The 27393-nt window shown below is 37.7% G+C and overlaps 1 protein-coding gene across 1 annotated transcript; it reads right to left on the reverse strand.

Moving 5' to 3' along the window:
- Nucleotides 1-943: 943 nt before the first annotated feature.
- On the reverse strand, nt 944-27090 carry LOC106083195 (tiggrin). The gene is made up of 5 exons (XM_013246078.2): nt 26853-27090; nt 7897-8386; nt 5676-7831; nt 1297-5514; nt 944-1227 (listed from the first exon to the last, which is right to left on the reverse strand). The coding sequence occupies exons 2-5, from the start codon at nt 8354-8356 to the stop codon at nt 1156-1158; spliced, it is 6906 nt and encodes a 2301-aa protein (XP_013101532.2). The 5' UTR covers nt 8357-8386; nt 26853-27090; the 3' UTR covers nt 944-1155.
- Nucleotides 27091-27393: the final 303 nt, after the last annotated feature.

A 27393-nucleotide genomic window follows, 5' to 3' on the forward strand; every position in this document is an offset into this window, starting at 1 on the left:
AGTGTGGTTCAAATCGGGTTTTGACCTGATATAGCTCCCATATAACATCATTTCGAATCTTGACTTCTTGTGCCGCTAGAGGGCGCAATAATTATCCGATTTGGCTAAAATTTTTAATGAAGTCTTTTGTGTGTAGGCTATCAAAAACTGTGCCAAGTATGGCTCAAATCGTTTCATAACTCGATATAGGTCTTATATAATCCGATCTCGGATCTTGATTACCTGAGCCTGTAGAGGGCGTATTGGCTTAAATTTTGAATGAAGTGTTTTAGTTAGATTATCAACAAATGTGCTATGTATGGCTACGCAATTATTATCCGATTTGGCAAAATATTCCAAAAAGTGTTTTGGTTTGACCATCAACAATTGCACCAAATATGTTCCAAATCGTTTCATAACCTCATGTAGCCTCCATATAAACTGATTTCGGATCTTGACTTCTTGGGCTGCTAGAGGGCGCAATAACTATCCGATTTGGCTGAAATTTGCACAAAATGTTTCGTTCGTTCGTTCGTGAAGTATTTTAGTTAGACTATTAACAAATTTGCCACGTACGGCTCAAATCGTTTCTTAACCTGATATAGCTCTCAGATAATCCGATCTCAGATCTTGACTTCCTGACCCGCTAGAGGGCGCAATTATTACCCGATTTAGCTGAAATTTAAATCTGATATAGTTCCCATATAAACCAATCTACCGAGTGTACTTCTTGAGCCCTTAGAGGAAAGGATCATGTTTGGATATAGCTGCCTTACCTTGCATTTTTATGAAAAACCCCAAAAATTCTAGTTCTTTTACTTCATTTTCTTTTCATTTATTTATTATATATTTTTTTAATTTTGTTTCCTATTTCTTTTTTTTTTACAAAAGATTATCATATAATTATTTCTTTGATTCATCTCTTACTGACTAGTGCTAAAATGTTAATATTAAATTTAAGTAATTTTAATTATTTTTCGTAAAATTAAATTAAAAACAAAAAAAAAACTAACAAAAAAATAAACAATATTAGGGAAAACAAACATATCGAGCTTAAATTTAGTTTAAAGAAAATTAAGGAAAAAATTAAAATGGCATTTGTTCGAGAATAGAAATTGAAATGAGTATTTCTGAAAAAATGATTACAATAAAACAGTTAGAGAGTTGTAAGGGCAGTTAACCAAAGATCTTTTGCTTGATGTTGGCAAAGAAGCCGGGTTTTTCGGTTTCAGCTTGGACCTCAATTTGCTGCAATGAAAAAAGGAAAAAAAATTTTTGATTAATTTTTTTCTTTATAAAAATTTCTTTTTAACTGACCTCTGCAGGTTCGGCCATCAATTGCTTCTCACTATGTGCCATGCTGGAGTGCTGCTGATGATAATGGGTTCGCTGACCCTGATGCGCTGGCACAAAAGTGCCCGTCAAATCCTCCACCTCCACATGTTGTTGGCCAAAATCTTCCTCCTGATGATGTTGGCCCATATCTTCCTCGGCGGCAGCATCTGCTTGCATGGCTCCCCCATAGGAAGAGCTATAGTGGCCACCATAGCTGCCACCACCTGAGGCAGGTTGGGTGTATTCATATTCCTTTTTGGTATAACGTGTGGAGGAACCTCCCATCATGGCACCACCATGGCCGCCGTAGCTGCCAGGCTGATAGGTTGTGGATTCTACCAACATGGCTGGGGGAGGGGGATACAAAGGATCCTTGCCTGCTACGCCAGGCTCATCAATGTCCACATGTTCCTCATAGGCATTGGGTGGTTGATCTCCACGATCCTTGCTGATCAAGGGCCTATAGCCCGAGGGATTTGTGGGAATTTCTGTGCCCGCATAGCTAAAGGGCAAGCGGGCTTGAGCCACCAAATACAAAGTACGACGCCATTGTTTCAATTGTTCGCCCGACAATTTCGATTTGCGTTGCAATACAACCAGGCGACTGTTCTCAATGGTGGCCCATCTGGCCTGCTCCTCGGCACTGGACATTTTCTTGTGCATGACATAGGTGATGTAACGCAATTCCTTGTCACGGAAATCCTGCAATTGATTCAAATTCATTTGATAGTAGAGAGCCAAGTGCTGAAGACGCTCAAATTCTTTGAGTTGCCATTCCTTAAGGGTCTGGGTGGTGATGCCATAACGGGCAGCCAATTCGGTGAAGAGCATCTCTTGCTTTTGCCAATTCTTCAGATTCTCCAGGGTGTAACTCTTGTCCTTGATGAAGTTATACAAACGATCGCGTTCGTTCCTCTGCCAGGGTTCAACCTTCAGCAACTGGGTGCGATCCAGCAAGCCCTCACGATTCATTATGCCTATCTGGACATTTTGGAAGGGCACCAACTCCTCCAGAGTGCAGCCATAGAGGCGCACCAATTGCTGCTGGAAGGCATCATCGGAGGCTATGAATTCCAAAAACTCCTCCTCAGTAATGGAAATCTCACTGGCAATGGCCCTCAGGCGTTTACGCTCCTCATCCTGCCAATTTCTGGTGTAAGTGGTTTGGCTGCCTCCGCCGCCACGATGGATGAGACCCAAATCGACCAGGCGAAGCAATTCATTGCGTATCCATATTTCAACCTCCTCAATGGTCACATGGTATTGATCACAAATGCGGTTGAGGGTGGTGGTGTCGCGCAACAACTCCATTTCCCATTGCTCATAGGTCTGCTGTGGCCTTTGACGTGTCAGCAGATAAATGCGATTCTTCTGGTCCCTCTGCCATTCGGTGAGATTTTCGGTGACTATTTTCCTTTGCTGCAAAAGTTTTTGCAATTCCAAGCGGTACCAGTTGATGATTTGCTCCACATTGATGCGATACTGCTGGGCCAGGCGTTCCAGGCGGGCACGATCATTCATCAGCTGGCGTTCCAGCTCCTCAATGGACCATTGCTGCTGCTTCCTCATGCGTTCATTCAAAAGCTGTTGCAGATAGTTGTATTCCACGGTCTCCCACTCCTCCACCGTAACCTTGCCATGTATGTAGCCTTGCTTGGTCAGATCTTGGGCCACAAGCCGCAGGTAAGTTTCGATCTCCTCTATGGTGATGTTGTATTGACGGGCAAATTGCTCAAAGGTGGGCCTTTGTTCACGCAAATACTCCTCGAATCTTTGCCAGCTCATGGGATTAACCTGGGCCAGGGCCAACAGATGGGCCTTGGTTTGCTCTTGCCACACCTCCTGGTTGTTGTGGTTCATCTCCCAGTGGCCGCCGCCGCCGCTTATGGGTTGGGTGCTATTCCAGGTCTTATGGTAGATGTAGGTATAATTTCCCGGTCCCGCAACCTTGCCCAAAATTTGCAGGCGAGCACCCTCTTGCTCCACCCACTTTTCAATTTGCTCCACGGTGACATGATAGTCCTGGGCAATGCGTTCCAAACGTTCCTTGTCGCGACGTATGAAGGCCTCCAGCTCTTCGGCGGTGGCTATGTTGTTCTGTTGCTTCAGCCAATCCTGCAGGCGCTCGCGTTCTATCTTCTGCCAATAGCTGAGCTGCTCCACCTGCACCAGGCCGGAATCCTTAAGGCGTTTCAGTTCATCGCGCATCCATTTCTCGATTTGCTCCACACTCAGATTGTATTCCATGGCCAGTTTTTCAATGCGCGCCCTGTCCTTGGCCAATTGCCTTTCGAATTCCTCTATGGAGAGCTCACGCTGTTGCTGCAGGCACAAGGCTATCAATTTCTTCTGCTCATCCTCTTGCCATTTGGTAAGGCTCTCCACCTGTATCTCGCCAGTGGTCTTAAGGTTCAGCAACTGCTCACGCAGCCATTGCTCCACCTCCTCCACGCTCACCGAGTATTGCTGCGACAATTGCTGCAGATGATCATGCTGCTTCTTTAGCTCCACCTCAAACTGCACATAGTTCAGGCGATTGTTCTCCTTGATCAATTGCTTCAAACGCTCCAACTCGGTCAATTGCCAGGCCGAGAGTTTGGCGATCTGATCGGCAGAGTCTTTGCGCAGTCTCTGCAATTCGCGTATCATCCATTCCTCGATTTCACGCACACTGACCTGATAGTAATCGGACAATTGCTTGAGATGCTCGCGGTCGTTGCGCAACTTGTTCTCATACTCCTCGGTGCTCAGGGAGTTTTTGTACTGTATGATCAGATTCTTGATGTAGTCACGCTCGGCCAATTGCCAGCCCTTGAGCTGTTCCAATTCGAATTTGCCCTTCTCCTGCAGATCGGTGATGACCTTCTTCACATAGGTCTCCACTTCGTTGACATTGACATTGTATTGCTTGGCCAGATTCATGAGGAAGAGGCGATCCTTTTGTATTTTGGTCTCAAACTCCTCCACAGTGATGCTGGACTGCTGCTGCAGCAAGTTCATGATGCGCTGGTATTGATCCTTTTGCCATTGGGTCATCTTCTCTATGTTCAGCTTGCCCTGTTGCTGCAGGCGATTGACTTCGCCTTGTATCCATTTCTCAATCTCTTCGACGGAGACATGATATTGGAAGGCGGTATTTTGCATGTGCTCCCTATCCTGCTTGAGCACAGACTCGAATTCTTCGACAGACCAGTTTTTGTTTTGCTTCAGCAAGCGCTCCAAACGTTCCTTCTCGGCAATTTGCCAGGAGGTCAGATTGTCAATTTGCAATTGGCCTTCGTCACGCAGTCGGGCCAACTCCTTCTTCATCCAGGCCTCTATCTCCACCACCTGTACCTGATATTCCCTGGCCAATTTCTCCAGCAATTCGCGATCCTGCCTCAGCCTCTGCTCCAGTTGCTCGGTGGAGTGGTACTGCTCTTGGGTAATGCGTTCCAGATAACGTCTCTCCACCTCCTGCCAGTTGGTCAGCTTCTCGTTGGGCTTCAAGAGACCCATGCTGATGAAACGTTGCTCCTCGTTCTTGACCCATTGCTCGATCTCTTCGATTTGCACATTGTGTTGCATGGCCAAGGCCTCCAAGCGTTTGCGATCCTGCATAAGCCATTTGTGGAATTCCTCCACCGTGAAGTCACGTTCCTTGACCATATTGGTGAGATTGCCACGCCATTCCATTTGCCAGGTCTTGAGTTTCTCGATTTCCAGCAAACCTTCTTCCTGCAAGCGTTTGATTTCCTTCTTAATCCATTCCTCTATTTCCTCCACACGCACCTGATGCTGATTGGCGGTGGCATACAAATGGGTTTGGTCCTTCTTGATTCTATCCTCCAGCTCCTTGATCGAATAATTGTTCTGTTGTATCAATTGCAAAATGCGCTCCCTTTCAATGGTCTGCCAGTTGTTCAATTGCTCCTGGATTTGCAAGAGACCCATGCTTTGCAAACGCTCCCCTTCTTTCTTGATCCACATTTCGATCTCCGAGATCTGCACATTATAGGTGCGGGCCAAATCGGCCAACTTGCGGCGATCATTCAAAAGTTTCTGCTCGAATTCCTCAATGGTCAGGCGATTGCTTTGCACCAGCTGTATGATTTGATCGCGTTCGGCCTTTTGCCATTCCTGCAGGTCCTCGACCTTGATGAGGCCCTGGGATTGAAGACGCATCAGTTCTTTTTTAAGCCATTCCTGGACTTCGGTGACCTGGAAACGACATAATAGGCATAATGAGAAACAAAGAAGGCAGCAAGAAAGAGAGAGAGAGAGAGAGAGACAAGGTAATATGTTACTAAATGGATGGTGGGGTGATCTATGCCTTGAATGAATTTTTTGTCGGTTTTATTTTTTAGGTATCCTCAACTCACCTCCAGATTATATTTGGCAGCCAATTGATTCAAATGACTCTGATCCGTCTTGATTTTCAATTCCAAATCCTGCACGGTGGCATCACTTTGCCTGACAATCAACAGCAGACGCTCTCTTTCCTTCTTCTGCCATTCCTCCAATTCCTTTTTGACCTCCGTAAGGAATCCCTCATTCTTCAGCTCGCTCATTTCTCGCTTCAGCCAAGCCTCTATCTCCTTGACCTGTACATTATAGGTGCGTGCCAAATTCTCCAAACGCTGGCGATCATTGATGATCTGGGTCTGGAACTCCTCAATGGTCAGATCATTGCGCACTATCAACTTTTTGAGATTTTCGCGCTCCCTCAGTTGCCATTCCTTGATGCCTTGCTCGATTTGCATTTGGCTCTGGCTTTGCAAGCGCTCCAATTCCTGTTTCTGCCATTTCTCCAGTTCCTCTATACTGACATGATATTTGTTGGCCAGATTTTGCAAATACACACGATCCTTGGCCATTTGACCATCGATGTCGCCAATGGAGCCCTGATGCATTTTCACTATGTTCTCCAGGCGCGTTCTCTCCGACTTTTGCCATTCGGTAATGCGGGTCATTTCATCGCGTGTCTCGGTGATAATGCCTCCCAAGCGGGCCAGCTCTTCCTTCAGCCATTTTTCCATCTCCTGCACATTGCCCTTGTAGATCTGCGAGATGTCCTTCAGCTTGGCCTGATCCATTTTAATGGAATTCTGCAGCTGATCAATGGTGGCATTGTGTTGACGAATCAACTCCTCCAAGCGGGCCTGCTCGGTGTTGCGTATCAAATTGTCACTGGGTATGTTGATCATGGAATGATTCTGGTCATTGAAGTAGACATACAGACGATCCAATTCCTCCACTTGCCAATTCTTCAACTCCTCCACCGTAATGCGATATTGACGGGCCAATGTGGCCAATTTTTCGGCATTCTCCCTTTGCCAGCGCTCCAATTCATCACGGGTCACACTGTTCTGGTGTATAAGCCAATCCAAACGTCCTCGTTCCATGCGCTTCCAGTTGGTGGCATCATTGGTCTGGGCATTGTATTGGGCCAAGAGATTTTGATAGCGTTTCAGTTCGGTGCGATGGAATTCATAGATCTCCTCTATGGTGGTGTGATAGCGTTGGGCCAAGGCCAAAAGGCGATCTTCCTGCTGGCGTTGCCAAGCCTCCAAACTCTGGGGGGTGGTATTGCCCGAAGTCAAGAACCAGAAGAAACGTTCACGCTCCTCCCGCTTCCAGTCCTCATCGCGAGGCACCGACCATTCGCCGAAGGGACGTTCTGTGTCGTACACCAATTTGCCATCCACCCACTTCTTGTGGCTCTCCGAACCCGAGATATGAGTGCCCGAGTTATCCTTGATAATGGTCTTGTTGAAACGTTGCACGGTCACCGTGGAACCGGGAGTATATGAACCCGGCTGATAAGAGCCCACATTAAAGTGTTCCACATCCTGGCCAAAACTGCCGGTATCTACAGGTATATGCACAGGTCCACGTCCCGACATGGCAGCTGAATGTTGATTTTCCGCTCCCCAATTGTATTCCAAATTCACTGTGGGACGATAGCCCACCACAGTGGGTTCCATATTTTGATTTGCCCAATCATAGACAGTCTTCTTGCGTGTCACTGTGGTGCTGGAGCCACCAGGAACATAACCCGTGGAGCCGGTGTTATAACCTGTGTTGGTATAGCCCATATTCGAGGTGCCATAACTACCCACAGGTGTGGCATTGGAGGTTATGATGGTGCGATTTCTCTTTACCACTGTCACATAGGGATTGTCAAAGGTTCCGGTGCCGGTGGTCTTGTGGGCCTCCGTAACATTCTTGTGCACCACATAGGTCTTGCCATCGATCACCTTCACTTCGGTGGGGAAATTATAGGTCTTGACATTATCGAAATTGGTGAGATCACCGGTGGGGAAGCTTCCCAAATCCAATGTTTGTTGTTGGCCATTATCCACCACATAGAAGCGGGAAAGTACCTCAGCGGATTTCCAATCAAAGAAACTGGGTTGCGACACCAATTGGTAGTTGATGACACCATTGCGCATATCCCTAACCAATTCCTCGCTTTGAAGGCGGCAAATGGCATCCAATTCTCCGGAGGTCTTGCCCGTCAAGCTGATAATGTTTTCTAAATAAAGGAAAAGAGTTAATACCAAAAGTTCTAGTAAAAGTTTTCATCATCATTCCTCTCACCTGACCAAGGAGTATAGGTGGTACTGTAACCATGCCCAGTGCCCGAAGACATGGCGCTATACTCTTGCCTCAAACGTCCTGCAAACTCTCGTACCTCTGTCAAATATTGTTGAGCCCAAGCATTTAGACTACAACAACCTGCATATGAGGTGGAAGAGCCTGAGGTGGCTGATGAGGCAGATTGGCTGGAGGTATAGGCGGCATTGCTGCCATATGAACCAGCGCTGCCATAAGAACCTGCCGTAGCGCCAGCGCTACCATAAGAGCCTGCTGTAGCACCACCGCTGCCATAAGAACCTGAGCCATAGGAACTCGAACCATAACCTCCGGAACCGTATTGTGCATATGATCCCGAGCCATAGGAACCAGCACCACCATATGAGTTAGCTCTACCATAACTGTAGCTGGTACCCCATGGCACCAAGGCCACTAGCACTAGTAAAAGGCAAAAGCCTCTCATCTTGAGTATGTGTGTTTGAACTCTGGATAGCTGCAAGGGAAACAAAAGAAAGAAGAAACAAGATGAGTATGGGGTTATGATAAAAAACCTCTTTTGGATGCAAAGAATTTTGTATTCGGGCGGGTAGAATCTTATATACCCTCCACTATATATAGCATTTGATAAATTCTTTGCCCGGTATCTTTTATATAGCCAAAAAAAGGGATAATGAATAAGAATTGCTATGCTATTGAAGGTCTACCAGGTTACGACCTATTCGGGCTACACATAATTTTAATGATGAAGAGCATAGTAGAAGTCATGCTGCAAAATTTCAGGGTAGCGCTATATAGGCTCAAGAAATATAATCGGGAGATCGGTTTATATGGGACCTATAGCAGAATCTGTAACGATTCAAACCATTTTTGGGGCGTAGGTTGAAGATTATAAGGGAAGTCGTTGCGCAAAATTTCAGCCGAATCAGATAACAACTGCGCCCTCTAAGGGCTCAAGAAATGCGATCCCCGGATTTGATTTCTTGAACCCTTAGAAACCTCAATTTCAACAAAGAGCAAAGACTTGAGTTATGATTTCCAATATCCAAGGCAAGAATGATCGGAATCGGTCTATAAACAGATATAACCCCCATATAAACCAATCCCCGGATTTGACTTCTTGAGCCCTTAGAAGCCTCAATTTTCGTCTGATTTCCAACATCAACTTCCAACATCCGTGTCAAGTATGACTCGAATCGGTCAATAAACCGATATAGGCCCCATATAAACCGATCACCGGATTTGACCTCTTCAGCCCACAGAAGCCTCAATTTTCATCCGATTTGGCTGAATTTTGGAACAAAGACTTGCGTTATAACTTTCAACATCCATGCCATGCATTATCCGAATCGGCCATTAAGCAGATATAGCCCCCATATAAACCGATCCCCGGATTTGACGTCTTGAGCCCTTAGAAGCCTCAATTTTCATCCGATTTGGCTGAAATTTGGAACAAAGATATGAGTTATGATTTCCAACATACATGCCAAGTATGATCAGAATCGGTCTATAAACAGACACAGCCCTCATATAAAGCGATCTCCGGATTTGACTTCTTGAGCCCTTGGAAGCCTCATCCGATTTGCGTAAAATTTTGTCTGTCCGCCCGTCTATGGTGAAGTGATTATAAATCACTCTACAGTCTTCAAAAATTGAGATATTGAGCTGAAATTTGGCACAGATACATCTTTTTGCTGCACGCAAGTTAAGTTTCTGAACGTGCCATATCGAACTCATAAAAGCTTTATTTATTTCCCGATTTAGCTGAAATTTGAAACAGTGAGTTGTTTAAACCCTGATTTCACTGGAATTTCAAACAAAGAGTTGTATTAGGCGTCCCGATACCAGACCTAAATATGCTTCAGATCGGTCTGTATTTAGATATAGAGATCATATAAACTGATCTGCCGATAAAAGGTCTAAAGCACATAAAATCTGCATTAATTACTCGATTTTGCTGAAACTTGAGACAAAGGGTTGTTTTAAGTGTCCCGATATCAGACCTATATCTGCGATATCTGCCATATAGATCGAACTGCCGATAAAGGGTCTTAAGACCATAAAAGCCGCTATTATTATCCGATGGTGCTGAAATTTGGGATAGTGAGTTAAGTTAGGCCCCTTGACATTCCGGTTTAATTTTCCTTAGATTGCTTCAGATTTCCATATAGCTGCCATATAGACCGATCTCTCGATTTAAGGTCTTGTGGCCATAGAAGTCGCATTTATGGTCTGATTTCGCTGAAATTTGGTTCAGTGAATTATGTTAGAGCCCTCGATATCTCTGTTTTATTTGACCTAGATCTGTCCAGATTAGTATATAGCTGCCATATAGACCAATCCATCGATTTAAAGTCTTGCGTCCATAAAAGTTGCATTTATTGTCCGATTTTGCTGATATTGAGCATAGCGAGTTAAGCTCCTCGACATCCATGTTGAATACGGCCAGGATCGGTTCAGATTTGGGTATAGCTGGAATATATACCGATCAGCCGATTTCAGGTTTTAGGCCCATAAAAGGTGAATTTATTAACAGATTTCGCTAAAATTATGCACAATGAGTTGCATTAGATTCTTCGACATTACTACAGAGTATGGATAAGATCCGTTAATATTTCAGTATAACTGCCGTATAGACCGATTTCGTTCAAATTTATTTTATTTTATTCTATTGGGTTGCCCAAAAAGTAATTGCGGATTTTTCATATAGTCGGCGTTGACAAATTTTTTCACAGTTTGTGACTCTGTAATTGCATTCTTTCTTCTGTCATTTATCAGCTGTTACTTTTAGCTTGCTTAAGAAAAAAAAGTGTAAAAAAAGTATATTTGATTAAAGTTCATTTTAAGTTTTATTAAAAATGAATTTACTTTCTTTTAAAAAATCCGCAATTCCTTTTTGGGAAACCATTTTATTTTATTTTATTTTATTTTATTTTATTTTATTTTATTTTATTTTATTTTATTTTATTTTATTTTATTTTATTTTATTTTATTTTATTTTATTTTATTTCATTATATTTTATTTTATTTAATTTTATTTTATTTAATTTTATTTAATTTAATTTAATTTTATTTTATTTTATTTTATTTTATTTTATTTTATTTTATTTTATTTTATTTTATTTTATTTTATTTTATTTTATTTTATTTTATTTTATTTTATTTTATTTTATTTTATTTTATTTTATTTTATTTTATTTTATTTTATTTTATTTTATTTTATTTTATTTTATTTTATTTTATTTTATTTTATTCATTATTTTATTTTATTTTATTTCATTATATTTTATTTTATTTTATTTCATTATATTTTATTTTATATTATTTTATATTTTTTATTTTTTTTATTTTATTTTATTTTATTTTAATTTCTTTTATTTTATTTTATTTTATTTTATTTTAATTTATTTTATCTTATTTTATTTTATTTTTTATTTTATTTCATTTTATTTTAATTTATTTTATTTTATTTTAGTTTATTTTATTTTATTTTATTTTTTATTTTATTTCATTTTATTTTAATTTATTTTATTTTATATTATTTTTTTTATTTTATTTTATTTTATTTTATTTTATTATATTTTATTTTATTTTTTGTTTTAATTTATTTTATTTTATTTTATTTCATTTTATTTTATTTTATTTTATTGTATTTTCTTTTATTTTATTGTATTTTCTTTTATTTTATTTTATTTTTTTAATTAAATTTAATTTTATTTTTATAGCATTTTTAGCCTATATACCATAAAACGAAATCTATTATGAAGTGCTTTATTTTTTTTTTTTTTACCCTTCAATGCCACCACAAATTAAAACTTTAAGTGACTCCCAACATCATTTCCGTTTGTTTCAACCGATTTGAAATTGCCTTAAACTTAATGTTAACAATTTGCTGTAAACTAAACGAAAAGTTTCATCACTTCCCCTTTTTACACAAAATGTTTTTCTTTTAAACTCATTCCAAAATTTCCCAAGCCTCCTGACACCCCATTCCGCACACATGCTCATCATTATTCCTTATGTGTTGCTAAATGTGTGTGTGTGTGTGTGTTTTTCTAATGCCTCATACGGTGAATGCAATATCACCTCTGGGGCTGGTGTGGTTTCTTCAGTGGGCTAGACTAATTCACCGCATGCACACTTTAAAATCAGCGGGTAGCTATTAAATGCACTACAGCCAGACATGGACTTGGGGATGCTGTCATCATTGCTGCACTCTGCAGTGTAGCATGAATGTGTCATTTGATTTGATTTGACAGTGGTGGGTTGACTTTTTTTGTTTGCTTGCTTTTTGTTTTTCTAATTCATTTGAATTTCATTTTATAGTTTTATTTTTTGTTTGCTGATGCTATTTTTCCTTTTTGGTTGCTATTTTTATTTTAAGAAAAGATCTCATGGAAAGTGTCAGTCACTCGCTGGCAGCTTATGTGCCCCCCAAAGTCAATAAAAATAAAATTTTGTTTAGAAATCTCGGTGGCATGCAGCAGAAGCGGGCGGTTTTGTGTGCTACACTTCTCCTCCACCACCACCCCCACCACCATTAAATTGAAATCATCAATCTTTGCAGCAACACTACAGACGACATGGAAAATGTTTTATATGCATTTTTACATACACATATGTACTATCTGTATGTTGCCTTTTCTAAACATGTCCATTAGTCAACCTGAGAAGTTTTTCAAATATTATTGATTTAAATAAAAATGTACACATAAACATGACTATTATCTCAATATGGGGAAGATGTTATTATTTATTGGCAACTATTTCATAAGGCCTTGCCTATAAATATGTTTCTTTGCTAGATAAAGCTAGATAAATTAGCGGATGCAAGTTTCATTGGCATTTGAACTCAAGATAATAAATAAAATAATAAATGATTTCAATAAGTTTATGTCCAGAAAATAAATGCACTCATAAGAAAAAGTAATCAGTATTCGAAGTATGAATAATGGATTATCCTGATTGAGAATATAAGGTTAAATAAAATGAAAACAAATAAAATAAACAAGTAAAAAGGTATTAAGTTCTGCCGGGCCGAACTTTGGATACCCACCACCTCGGGCATATATGTAAATCCCATTTCGTCACAATCCGGTAAAAATCGGATAACTTAAGCACCCAAATTCGGCACGGATTTTAAGCGTTCCAATGTATATGTCACTATTCAATTTTGTAGAACAAAATATTTATCTGTTTGGCAGATATATCCAATTATAAACCGATCTGAACCATATTAAAGTCGGATATTGTGACGCTCAGAAAAACTCACTGTTTAAAATTTCAGCAAAATCTGGTAATTAACAAAGCTTTTATGGGCTTCAATCCCCTTACCGGCAGATCGGTCTCTATGACAGATATATCTAAATGTAGTTCGATCTGAACCATATTTAGGTCGGAAGTTGGTAGGTCTTAACCTACTCACTGTTTCAAATTTCAGGGAAATCGGGTCATAAATAAAGCTTTTATTGGCTTCAGACCGCTTATCGGCAGATCGGTCTATATGGCAATTATATCTAAACATAGTCCGATCTGAACCATACTTAGGTCGGGTATGAGGAGGCTTAAAATAACCCACAGTTTCAAATTTCAGCGAAATCGGCTAATAAATAAAGCTTTTATGGGTTTCAGACCCTTTATCGGGAGATCGGTCTATATCTAAATATGAACCAATCTAATCCATATTTAGGTCAGATGTTGGTAGGCTTAAAATAACTCACTGTTTTAAATTTCAAATAAAGCTTTAATGGTCTTCAGAGCCTTTATCGGAAGATCGGTCTATATGGTAGCTATATCTATACATAGTCCGATCTGAACCATAATTGGGTTAGATGTCGGAAGGCTTAAAATAACCCACAGTTTGAAATTTCAGCGAAATCGGATAATAAATAAAGCTTTTATGGTCTTCAGAGCCTTTATCGGGAGATCGGTCTATATGAGAGAGAGCTATATCTAAATATAATCCGATCTGAACCATATATGGGTCAGTTATCGGGAAGCCTTTAACTACACACTGTTTCAAATTTCAGAAAAATCGGATGAAGAATAAAGTTTTTATGGGCATTAGACCCTTTATCGGAAAATCGGTCTATGTAGCAGCTATATCCAAATATGGTCCGATTTGACCCGTTCAAGAACTTATCCTGCGTGCATCGAAAAGACGTATGTGTGCCAAATTTCAGCTCAATAACTCAATTTTCGAAGGCTCTAGAGTGATTACAGCAGACGGACGGACAGACGGATAGACAAACAGACGGACAGACACACGGACATCGTTAAATCGTCCTAGAATTTTACGACGATCCGAAATATATTTACTTTGTAGGGTCGGAAATAGAATTTTCGATGTGTTGCAAACGGAATGACCAAATGAATATACCCCCTATCCTATGGTGGTGGGTATAAAAAGGCTCCCTGTTGCCGAGTTGATAGCGTGCTGAGATTACAAGAGCGTAGATCGTGGGTTCGGTTCCCACCAGAGGTCATTGTCTGTCACTACTGTGATATCAAAAATGCACTAAACTCTTACCCAACCTAACCTAACATAAAAATAAAATAAAATTATACTAGACAGCACAGGCATATTCACAGTGAATAAGGGTTACTCTAATTCAAGTGGCAGATACGGTAATGATGGTAGGCAAGGAAATGGATTTAACAACAGTTACGGTAAAGATGCAATAACAGAAACGATAACAGGTACAGTGCCAAGTATAACAAGTAAAAGCGTGATAAGTTTCGCCGGGCCGATTCTTGAGAACCCACAAGCTAAAATATGTGAGGTATATCTGGTTATAAACCGATTTGAACCGCACTTGGTACATTTATTGGAAGTCATACCAGAACACTATAACAGGTTACAGACCGTTTCGGATCGTACTTGACACAGTTGGTGAAAACCATAAGAGAACACTATGTGCAAAATTTCAGTCAAATCGGATGAAAATTAAGGATTCCAGGGGCTCAAGAAATTAAATCGGGAGTTAGGTTTATATGGAAGCTATATCAGATTCTTGACCGATTTCGACCGTACTTGGCAAACTCGATCTCAAACCGGGAGATCGGTTTATATTGGAGCTATAAAAGGTTATACACCGATTCGGACCATACTTGGCACACTCATTGAAAGTCACAACGGAAGACTACATGCAAAATTTCAGCCAAATCGGGCAAAAATTGCGCTTCCAGTCGCTCAAGAAGTCAAATCGGGAGATCGGTTTATATGGGAGCTATATCAGATTATCGAACGATTTGGACATTAATTGGCACAGTTGTTGAAAGTGATAACAGAACACAATATTTAAAATTTCAGCCAAATCGGACAAAAATTGCGGCTTCCAGGAGCTCAAGAAGTCAAATCAGGAGATCGGGTATAACAGGTTACAGACCAATTTGAACCGTACTACGGAAGTCATAAGGGAACACTATGTGCAAAATTTCAGACTAATCGGATGAAAATTGCGGCTTGTAAGGACTCAAGAAGTCATAAAGGAAGATCGGTTTATATGGGGGATATATCAGGTTATAGACCGATTCGGACCGTTCTTGGCTCAGTTGTTGAAAGTCATAACAGCGCACCATGTGCAAAATTTCAAATCGGACAAAAATTGCGGCCTCCAGGGGCTCAAGAAGGTAAATCGGGAGATCGGTTTATATGGGAGCTATATCCAAATCTTAACCGATATGGCCCGTTTGCAATCCCTAACAACCTACATCGAAGTCAAGTATCTGAGCAAAATTTTAAGCGTCTAGCTTAACACGTTCGACCTCTATCGTGATTTCGACAGACGGACATGGCTAGATCGAATCAGAATGTCGCGACGATCCAGAATATATATACTTTATGGGGTCGCAGTTCAATATTTCGATGTGTTACAAAGGGAATGACTAGGTTAATATGCCTCCATCCTATGGTGGTGGCTATAAAAATTAATGGCCTTCTTAAAAATACATCAATTTCGACGTCTTCTAAAAGTTTTGGCATTTTTCTCCTATAAAATGAATTAAAACTTTATTTTATTTATGGAAGGCAACAGCTGCCTCTGGAAACACACTTAAAATTCCAAAAAAAAAAAAAAAAATAACAGAAAAAATTTGCCTCTCTTGGTTTTCAACCTAAGATGCAAGCATGACAACGGATATTTTTTATATATAGAAAATTTCAATTTTTTTTTTTTTTTTTTGCTTCACCGGATATCACCCCAATTATTTTGTCCATGTCTCTCTTGCTAATCTCATGACATTTTTTCCAGATTTATTCACTTTTTTTTGTTGCTCAAAAATCGTTTTTTTTTCTACATACCGTTGTGTGTTTGCCTTTAATTCCAAGAACACCTTTTGAACTCTACAGTGCGATTTTTTCCAATATGCTGATAATTCTTTTTATTCGGAATTTTAATATTATTTTTAATATTCTTATGTTTGTGTAAATGTATTAAATTTTAATTATAAAAAAAATATTTCTATGAAGCAAAAAAAAACGAAAAAATTATTAAAGAATTTGTGCTATGCTTATCAATGGAAAAAATGAGGATTTTAGCTTGGCTTCAAAGCAGAACGCAAATAGAAATGATGCTTTACTACTGGAAGATAGATTAAAATGAAATTAAATTTGAAAATGTGTGCTCATATATATAGAAAAATTATGACACAGTTATGATGCAGCAATGAAGGACAAAAAAGGAAACGGATGTAGAGCAATGCTTGGCATTGAATTTTAATGGGTCATTCACACGTGAAGAAACTACAATTAAAATTATGAAAACTTTTTGAGAATAAGACAAGTAAAAGCGTGTTATGTGTGGCCGGGCCGAATCTTGGGAACTCACCACCATGGATTCTGTTAAAAATTTATACAAAATAATTTTAGTTAAAGGGCATAATTATTCTGTCTTCTGTCAAACCAGCAACAATTCAAGCTTTTAGAAACCGAACAAGGATAATCCAGTGATCGGTTTATATGGGAGCTATACCAGGTTAAAGACCGATTTGGACCATACCATAGTGTTCTGTTATGACTTTCAACAACTACGCAAAGTATGGTCCAATTCGGTCTATAACCAGTGGGGCTCCCATATTTTAGCAGAATCCATGGTGATGTGTTACCAAGATTCGGCCCGGCCGAACTCAGCAACCATTTACTTGTTTAAATAAATTTTTAATTATCTCAATTACTTGCATAAAGTTATAACGATTTAAAATATGTTTCATCACTGTGGAATAAATTGGGAGTTAAATGCAAAACGTTTTTAAAAAATCATCATGTGTAAAGACCCCTTAAATAATAGAATTCCATATTTCAGCTTCATTAAAATAAAGTTTAATTAAAACATGTGTACAAAAGTAAAGGGTGAGAGGGAGATGATTAAGATTTATTAAAAAGCAAAATTTTTAATGGGGCGTTCACAAGTAAAGGATTTTTAAACCCTCCACATAGGTTTTAATGCAAATTTTGCCCTTTAACATTTCACTAAGGACCAAGGGCAAACTTTTAACATATCAATGAGTGCTGTCCGATTCAAGTTTAAGTTCAGTGATAAGGGGCCTCCTTTTCATAGCCGAGTCCGAACGGCGTGCCGCAGTGCGACAATTCTTTGGAGAGAAGTTTTACATGGCATAGTACCTCACAAATGATGACAGCATTAGGAAGGAAAAACCACCGCTGAAAATTTTTTTCCGTTGGTCTCGCCAGGATTCGAACCCAGGCGTTTAGCTTCATAGGCGGACATCCTAAACTCTGCGCTACGGTGCCACAACCTGATATAGCTACCATATAAACCGATTTCGGATCTTAACTTCTTGAGCCTCTAGAGGGCGCCATTATTGGCCAATTTGGCTGAAATTTTGCGAAAAGTTTTGTATTTATTTTGTATTTTGACTTCCAACAACTGAGCCAAGTATGGTCCAAGGCGATTCAAAACCTGATATAGCTCCCATATAAACCGATTTCGGATCTTGAATTCTTGAGCCACTAGAGAGCCCAATTTGGCTGAAATTTTGTGACAAGTGTTTTGTTTTGACTTTCAACAACTGAGTCAAGTATGGTCTAAATCGGTGCATAACCTGATATAGCTCCCTTACAACCGATTTTGGATTTCTTGACCCTCTAGAGGGCTCAATTACTACCCGGTTGGCTGAAATTTTGCACGAAATGTTTTATTTTGTCTTTTAACAACTGTGCTAAGTATGGTCTAAATTGGTTCATAACCTGATATAGCTCCCACACAAACCGATTTCGGATCTTAACTTCTTGAGCCTCTAGAGGGCGCAATTATTGGCCGATTTGGCTGAAATTTTGCAACAAGTATTTTATTTTAACTTTCAACAACTGAACCAGGTATGATCTAAATCGGTTTATAACCTGATATAGCTCCACATATAAACCTATATCGGAGCTTAACTTCTTGAGCCGATAGGGGCTGCAATTATTACCCGATTTGGATAAAATTTTGCAACAAATGTTTTATTTCGATTTCCAACAACTGTGCTCGGTATGGTCTTAATCGGTTAATAATCTGACATAGGTGCTCACATAACCCGATCTCGGATCCTGACTTCGTGAGCCTCTAGAGGGCGCAATTATTACCCGATTTGGCTGAAATTTTGCAATATTATGTCCAAATTATTTCGACTTCCAACAACTGTGCTCGGTATGACCTGAATCGGTTCATAACCTGATATAGCTCCTCATATAAACCTATCTCGGATCTTGACTTCTTTAGCCGCTAGAGGGCGCAATTACTACCCGATTTGTCTGAAATTTTGCAAAAAGTGTTTTATTTCGACTCCCAACAACTGAGAAAGGTATGGCCTGAATCGGTTTATAACCTTATATAGCTCCCATATAACTCGATCTAGGATCTTGACTTCGCGAGCCTCTAGAGGGCGCAGTTATTATCCGATTTGGCTGAAATTATGCATGAAGTGTTTTGGTTTGACCCTCAATAACTGCGCCAAGTATGGTCCAAATCGGTTCACAACCTGATATAGCTCCAACAAAACCGATCTCCCGATTATACTTCTTGAGCCTCTCGAGGGAGCAATTCTCATCTGATTTAGCTGAAATTTTGAATAACCACTTCTTGTATGACCTTTAACATATAGCCTGATATAGCTCCCATATAAATAGATCTCCTAATTTTATTTCTTGAGCCACTTTAGGGCGCACTTTTCTTAGGCCCATAAAAGCCATTTGGGACTTCTTGGTCCCGATCGGTCCAGATTTGGTTAAGCCTGCCATATAGCCCGATCTCTCGTTTTAAGGTTTTGGGCCCATAAAAGGAGCATTTACTGTCCGATTTCGCCGAAATCTTGGACAGTTAGTTGTGTAAGGCCCTTCGACAACTTTCAATAATTTGGCTCAGATCGGTCCAGATTTGGATATAACTGCCATATAGACCGATCTCTCGATTTAAGGCCTTGGGCTCACAAAAGGCGCATTTATCGGACAGTGAGTTGTGTTAGGCCCTTCGACAGCCTTCCTCACTTTAGCCCAGATCGGTCCAAATTCGGATGTCAGAAGTCTTAAAGCAACTCAACTGTTTCAAATTTCAGCGAAATGGGGTAATAAATGCAATGCAATGCTTTTATGGACTTTAGACCATAAAGAGGAAGTTCGGTCCGTAGGGCAGCTATATCTGAATATAGCACGATCTTGATCATATTCGGTACTAATGTTGGGAGTCTTAAAAATCGAATAAGAAATGCGGCTGTTATGTACCTAAGACCCCAAATCACCAGTTTGGTTTATATGGCAACTATATTTAATTATGTTTGGATCTTGACCATGTTTTGTACGGATATTGACGAGCCTAATAAACCTCACTGTCGCAAATTTCAGCGAATTTGGATAATAAGTGAGCCTGCTATGGACTTAAGACCCCAAATAGGCAGATCGGTTTATGTGGCAGAGATATGTATATATGGCCCGATATAAACCTGGTTGCATATCGATGGAACTTATAAAGCTCTCTGTAAAAATTTTCAGGGAAATCGGGTAATAAATGCTCCTATTATAAGCTTTAGAACCTAAATCGGTAGCTGTATGCAAATATGACCCGATATACATCATATTCAGGTAGGATGTCTTGGCCCTTTCAACAAAATCGGGTTAGGATACGGCTTTTTTAGGCTTAAGACCCTAAATCGGCAGATCGGTCTATATGGCATCTATATCCATGTACAGTCCGATTTAGCCCATTCAAGAACTTAACCTGCATATGGAAGAATTACCGGTCTATGCGAGATTTCAGCTTAATGTCTAATCTTTAAAAGACTGTAGCGTGATTAGAACTGACGGGTCGAATAGCCATACTGATCCAAATACAGTCCTATTTGGCCCTTTCAAAAACTTAACCTGCGTATGGAAGAAATACGGATCTATGCCGAATTCCAGCTCAATATTTAAATTTTTAAAGACTGTAGCGTGATTCAAACTGACGACATGGATGGCCAGACCGACAAACAGACGGACAGACATACGGACTTTGTTAAAACTTCTTTTTATGATGATCCGAAATATATGCACTTTCTAGAGCCGCAAATGAATATTTCAATGCATTGGAAACGGAATGACTAAATAAATATACCCGCTATCCCATGATGGTGGGTATAAAAATATGAAATATCATAACCAAACTTGACCTTCATATAATAATGTCCACAATATTATTTTTATTTTGATGAAAGTGTTTTATTTTTAAAAATTACAACATTTATTAGTTAAAAATGTGTCATGCGAGCATATGGCATATTTAACACAGCTTTATTGTCTAATGTCCAAAAGTATTCACAAAACCTCAAACCACATTAAGATTTGAGTCATACATTTTGTTATAATTGAATAAAATAATTACTTTTTTAAGATTATAACGCATGTCACAAATGCAATGGCAAGATAGGTTATCATATTGTAAAGAAGTCGCAAAAACTCCTTGCTACTTCCAACCTAAGGTGTTTTTTTTAATTTTTAAAAAGAAACGAACTGAACAAAACTTTTTCCACTTGTATAATCTCAATCCCCATAACATAATCTCCCCATATCAAAGTTCTCTCCCCGATCTAGTAACCATTAAGGAAAGGCAAAAGTCCGTCGGCGACGACTCTATTATACCCTACCTTATACGTACAAAAAGGAAGCTATATCTAATTTTGAACCAATTTTGACGAACTTCGGCAGATGTTTTCAGATGGGTTGATCAATAAATGAGCTTGCAGTGGCTCCAGGAGTGAAAATCAGGCGATATAACCGACTGAACCGATTTCTATGAAATTCACCAGTCAATTCACCAGAGTCGAGAGAAAATTCTTTCTTTCAAATTTCGACAGCATCGGTTAACAAACGACCACATTATTGTAATATTTGTCAAAATCGGATGATTCGGATCTATATCCAAATCTGAACCGATTTCGACCAAACTTCTCAGGTCTTGTGGTAGTCGTTGAGGAACGCGTTGTACAAAATTTTAGATGATTCGGAGCTATATCCAAATCTGAACCGATTTCGACCAAACTTCTTAGGTCTTGTGGTAGTCGTTGAGGAACGCGTTGCACAAAATTTTGGCAAGATTGGTCAATAAATGCGCTTGCAATGGCTTTAGTATTGCAAATCGTGCGATATATATATATATGGCAGCTATATCTAAATCTGAACCGATTTCCATGAAATTCAACAGTAATATCAAGAGTCATAAGAAAATTGTTTCTACCAAATTTCGACAGAATCGGTTAACAAATCACCACATTATTGCAATATTAGCTAAAATCGGACGAACATATATATGGGAGCTATATCAAAATCTGAACCGATTTTTTTCAATAGGTTTCGTCTCTAGGCCAAAAGAACATGCGTGTACCAAATTTTAAAACGATCGGTCGATAATTGTGAACTGTACTTTGTAAACAAATTAACATGCACAGACGGACAGACAGACGGACGGACAGACAGCCATAGCTAAATCGAAACAGAAAGTGAGTCAATCGGTATACTTATCAATGGGTCTATATATCTTCCTTCGGGGTCTAACAAACAAATGCACAAAGTTATAATACCCTGTACCGCAGTAGTGGTGTAGGGTATAAATATAGTCTACATTATAAGTAACATTTAAATTGCTTTTTATTCACCATCTACATGACCCTTTAGGTCAGACTAGAGTTATACAGGCACGCCTGAGATCAGGAATGTTTCTCTCGTTAGACGGTTTCGCATGAGGTGTTGTATTTTGACTTTCAATAACTATGTCAAAAATGGTCCAAATCGGTTAATAACCTGATAGCCATATAAACCGATCTCACATCTTGACTTTGTGAGCCTATAGAGGGCGCACTTTCTATCCAATTTGAGGTGTTTTGTTTTGACTTTCACTAACCGTGTCAAGAAAGGTCCGAATGGGTTCATAACCTGATATAGATGCCATACAAACCGATCTCAGATCTTGACTCCTTAAGCCTCTAGAGGCTGCAATTTTTATCCAATTTGGCTGAAATTTTGCACAAAGCTTTTTTTTTAGATTTTCAGCAACTGTGCTGAGTATGGTCTTATTTAGTTTATAACCTGATTTAGCTACCATATAAACTGATCTTCAGATTTGACTTCTTGAGCATATAGAAGTTCAACTACAACCTGATTTGGCTGAAATTTCGCACTGAAAGTTTTCTCCTATATAAACCGATCGCCCAAACTGACTTATTGAGCCTCAAAGAGGCGCAAGTATCTGTCCGCCCGTATGTCTGTCTGTTGAAAGTACGCTACAGTCTTTAAAAACGGAGATATTGAACTGAAGTCTTTAAAAATAGAAATATTGAGCTAAAACTTTTCACAGATTCTTTTTTCTTGTCCAAATGCAGGTTAAGTTCGAAGATGGGCGATATTGGACTATATCTTGATATAGCCCCCATATAGACCGATCTGACGATTTAGGGTCTTAGGCCCATAAAAGCCACATTTATTATCCGATTCTGCCGAAATTTGGGACAGTAAGTTGGTTAAGGCCCTTCGCTATCCTATTTGGCCCAGATCGGTCCAGATTTGCATATAGCTATCATATAGACCGATCCGCCGATTTAGGGTCTTAGGCCCATAAAAGCCACATTTATTATCCGATTTTACTGAAATTTGGGACAGTGAGTTGTGTTAAGCCCCTCAACATCTTTCTTTAATTTGCCTCACATCGGTCCAGATTTGGATATAGTTGCCATATAGACCGATCTCTCGATTTAAGGTTTTGGGACAGTGGGTTGTTTTGGGTCATTCCACATCATTCTGCAACTTGGACCAAAACGGTTAAGATTTGGATATAGCTGCCATAAAGACCGATCTCACGATTTAAGGTATTGGGCCCATAAAAGGCGCATTTACTATAAGATTTCGTTGAAATATAATACAGTGAGTTGTATTAATCCCTTCGACATCCCACCATATTGGTCTAAGACCCTCTGAGTTGATTTAGTCATGTCCGTCTGTCTGCCGAAATCACGATAGCGGTCGAACGCGTAAAGCAAGCCGCTTGAAATTTTGCACAGATACTTAATATTGATGTGGATCGTTGGAGATTGCAAATGGGTCATATCGTTCCAGATTTGAATATAGCTCGCATATAAACCGACCTCCCGATTTGGCTTCTTAAGCCCCTGGAAGCCGCAATTTTTGTCCGATTTGGTTGAAATTTTGCACATAATGTTCTGTTAGGACTTCCAACAACTGTGACAAGTACGGTCCAAATCGGTCTACAACCTGATATAGCTCCCATATAAACCGATCTCCTGATTTGACTTTTTGAGCTCCCGGAAGCCGCAATTTTCATCCGACCTGGCTGAAATTTTGAACATAGTGTTCCGTTATGACTCCTAAAAACTGTGCCAAGTGCGGCCCAAATCGGTCTACAACCTGATATAGCTCCCATATAAACCGATCTCCCAATTTGATTTTTTGAACCCTTACAAGCCGCAATTTTCATTCAATTCGGCAGAAATTTTGCATGTGTTGTTTTGTTACGACTTCCAACAACTGTGTTAAGTACGGTCCAAATCAGTCAAAAACATGATATAGTTCCCATATAAACCTATCTCCATATTTGGCTTCGTGAGGCCCTGAAAGCTGCAATTTTTGTCCGATTTCGCTGAAATTTTTAACATAGTATTCCGTTATGACTCCTAACAACTGTGCCAAGTACTGTCCAAATCGATTAAGAACATGATATAGCTCCCATATAAACCTATCTCCCGATTTGACTTCTTGAGCCCTTACAAGCCACAATTTTCATTTGATTTGGCTGAAATTTTGCACATAGTGTTCCGTTATGACTCCTAACAACTGTGCCTAATATGGTCCAAATCGGCCTGTAACCTGATATTGCTCCCATGTAAACCGGTCTATCGATAATCCTTGTTCGGTTCTTAAAAGCTTTAATTTTTGCTGGTTCGACAGAAGTTTGGTATGTAGAATAATATTGTGCCCTTCAACTAAAATTATTTTGTATCTTGGTGGTGGGTACCCAAGATTCGGACCGGCCGAACATAAGACGCACTTACATGTTTTTATTTTATTTTGTTTTTTTTTTTTTTAATTTAGTCCAATTTTTTCTTACTTAATTATATTTTATTTTATATTCTAGTTTTTTATGTTTGCCTGTTTGGACGAGGATCATTAAATTTTAGAATTTTTGTTTGTTTCTCTTTCGAGACGAGCTCAATGATCGGAAATTTTCTTTGCAAATGAAAAAGGAAAGCCAGGGATCGCAACTCACACCAACCACTATGGGACGCGTTTTGTCTTTGGTTAGAAGACTTTTCAACCCTATTGAGTGCGATGGCTTCGAGGGCCATGCATTGGTATGTTGTTTTTCAATTGTTTTTATTGCGAAAACGCCTTTATGATACAATTACCACATTAACCACGCTCGACAACCTTGTTATCAGCTGTACTTTTTCCCAGTGCATGTGTTTTTGTGTAATGACAGACTTTTTTCTGCGACAAATACACGACTTCCGTGGTACACATGACTCTGTGCATATTTTGGAAGTCGTATGGCTTCGAACGCTAGAAAACAGCAACGGCTTTGTCTGTGGCTCCGTGTGCCCAGGTTCGAATCCCGGCCGGACTCTGCCTATATTATATATTTTTTTTATTTTATTTTATTTTATTTTATTTTATTTTATTTTATTTTATTTTATTTTATTTTGTTTTATTTTATTTTATTTTATTTTATTTTATTTTTTTTTATTTTATTTTATTTTACTTTATTTAATTTTATTTTACTTTATTTTATTTTATTTTATTTTATTTTATTTTATTTTATTTTATTTTATTTTATTTTATTTTATTTTATTTTATTTTATTTTATTTTATTTTATTTTATTTTATTTTATTTTATTTTATTTTATTTTATTTTATTTTATTTTATTTTATTTTATTTTATTTTATTTTATTTTATTTTATTTTATTTTATTTTATTTTATTTTATTTTATTTTATTTTATTTTATTTTATTTTATTTTATTTTATTTTATTTTATTTTATTTTATTTTATTTTATTTTATTTTATTTTATTTTATTTTATTTTATTTTATTTTATTTTATTTTATTTTATTTTATTTTATTTTATTTTATTTTATTTTATTTTATTTTATTTTGTTTTATTTTATTTTATTTTATTTTATTTTATTTTATTTTACTTTATTTTATTTTATTTTACTTTATTTTATTTTATTTTATTTTATTTTATTTTATTTTATTTATTTATTTACTTTATATTGTTTTCTTTTATTTCTTCTTTTGTCATTTTGTGTTTAAATTGAAAGATGAAGATAAGTTGATTTTTAAATAAAAATATTTTCAAATAATTTTTTTTTACCCAAAGTTCGTTGTAAAAAAAATATTTTTAAATGCGTATTCAAAAATAGTAAAAAATTTAATTTAAAATATTTTGACAAAATTATTTTTTTTTTTTAATTTTAAAAGAAGGGTATTTTTAAAACGCTTTTAGCAATTTTAATATGTTAAAGCAAGCTTTATTTGCATTAAAAAAAATTTTAAGTTAATTGATTAATTTTAAATTCTTTAATATTTTAAGACAAAAAAAATTTAAATATTTAATAAAACAAATATATATTCTTAAAGGAAAAACTAGCAAAATTAACAAAACAATTAAATAAAATAAAAAAAAAAATTATTAAAAAAAATTAAATTTATCATTTAATCAAAAAAAATTTTTGTTTTTTAAAGCAAATTATTTAAATTAAAAAAAAAGTATTTTTAAAAATTAAAAAAATATATATTTATTAAATTTATTTTAAAATCCTTATTATATTTTCTCTTCAATTACTTGAATTTGCTAAATTTAATTTAAACTTAAATTTTATTTTATTAAAAAAAAAACATTTCTACAGGACATTCCTTTAGACTGCTTACTCTATTGATGAAATAGAAAAGATGAAACTAAGGAAAAATCATCAATACTGAAAGCACTGGTTGGATCTTGTTGCCGTAATTTCTTTGGATTCGAAATTACTAAATAGATTAAAATACCCCCAACTACCCACTTATAGGTACCTTCACAGCTACAAAATCTCGTTACAGTTAAAACTTTTTTCACTATTTCAAAAAATTAGAAATTTTTTCAAATACTCATCCCCAAAAGGCCATCTCAATATTTTTCTTAATTTCTTTGACGTTTTTACCACTTATTTTCCACTTTAATGATTTTTTTATAATTTTGTGTTGTTATTTCGAAATCCGTTAATGGGAAATTGACGTAAACAATTGAATATGTAATACTCGGAATCACTAATCATTGAATATTCTGTGCTTTAATTTTACTATCAGTAAAATTGGGTAATGATAACACATGTAGCTAATCAAAACGTTTCAAGATTAAAATATTTGAAATTCTTTACATCATTGTTTTAATTTTTTTTTTAATATTTTTTTGTTTTTTTTTTTAATTTTTTTATGTGAACACTCACTTTTTCTTTAAACTTATCCAAATAAAATTAGGTTTTTCAACTTTTCTTTTTACGAAAGAAACAAAGTATTTAAAATCCTAGCACAGTTTCACTAAAAAGAAACTGCAGGATATTATTTCTATGTATATGGGCAACACACTGGTTTAGAACACCCCGAGGTGGCGTCTTTTCGTTTTTTTTCCTCAACCGTATCGCTAGCGAAATTCTGTGCGTACACGACCAGAGCAAAAGCTCAACTGACTAACGCATTGCTGAGATCGAGTTTAATATAAATGAATTTTTAACGGCATCCACGACGAAGCAGCACAACCACGAACTCATCATATGAGATCAGTGAGAGATCCCATAGTGAGATATCAAAAGCAAACGGAGAGCAGATTACGAGAGTTCATGAATGGGAAGCAATGGCCAATAGCATCCATTGATCTTTGGAAAACCCATGTTGTTTTGCGGTCTTTTGAGAGTTTACGGGAGCAACTGATAACTCTTGGCAATTCCGTTTAAAAAAGCTCCAATGCCTCAAGAATAATATGACCATTGG

This window comes from Stomoxys calcitrans, chromosome 3, assembly GCF_963082655.1.
Source record: "Stomoxys calcitrans chromosome 3, idStoCalc2.1, whole genome shotgun sequence".
In the NCBI taxonomy this organism is placed as follows: Eukaryota; Metazoa; Arthropoda; class Insecta; order Diptera; family Muscidae; genus Stomoxys; species Stomoxys calcitrans.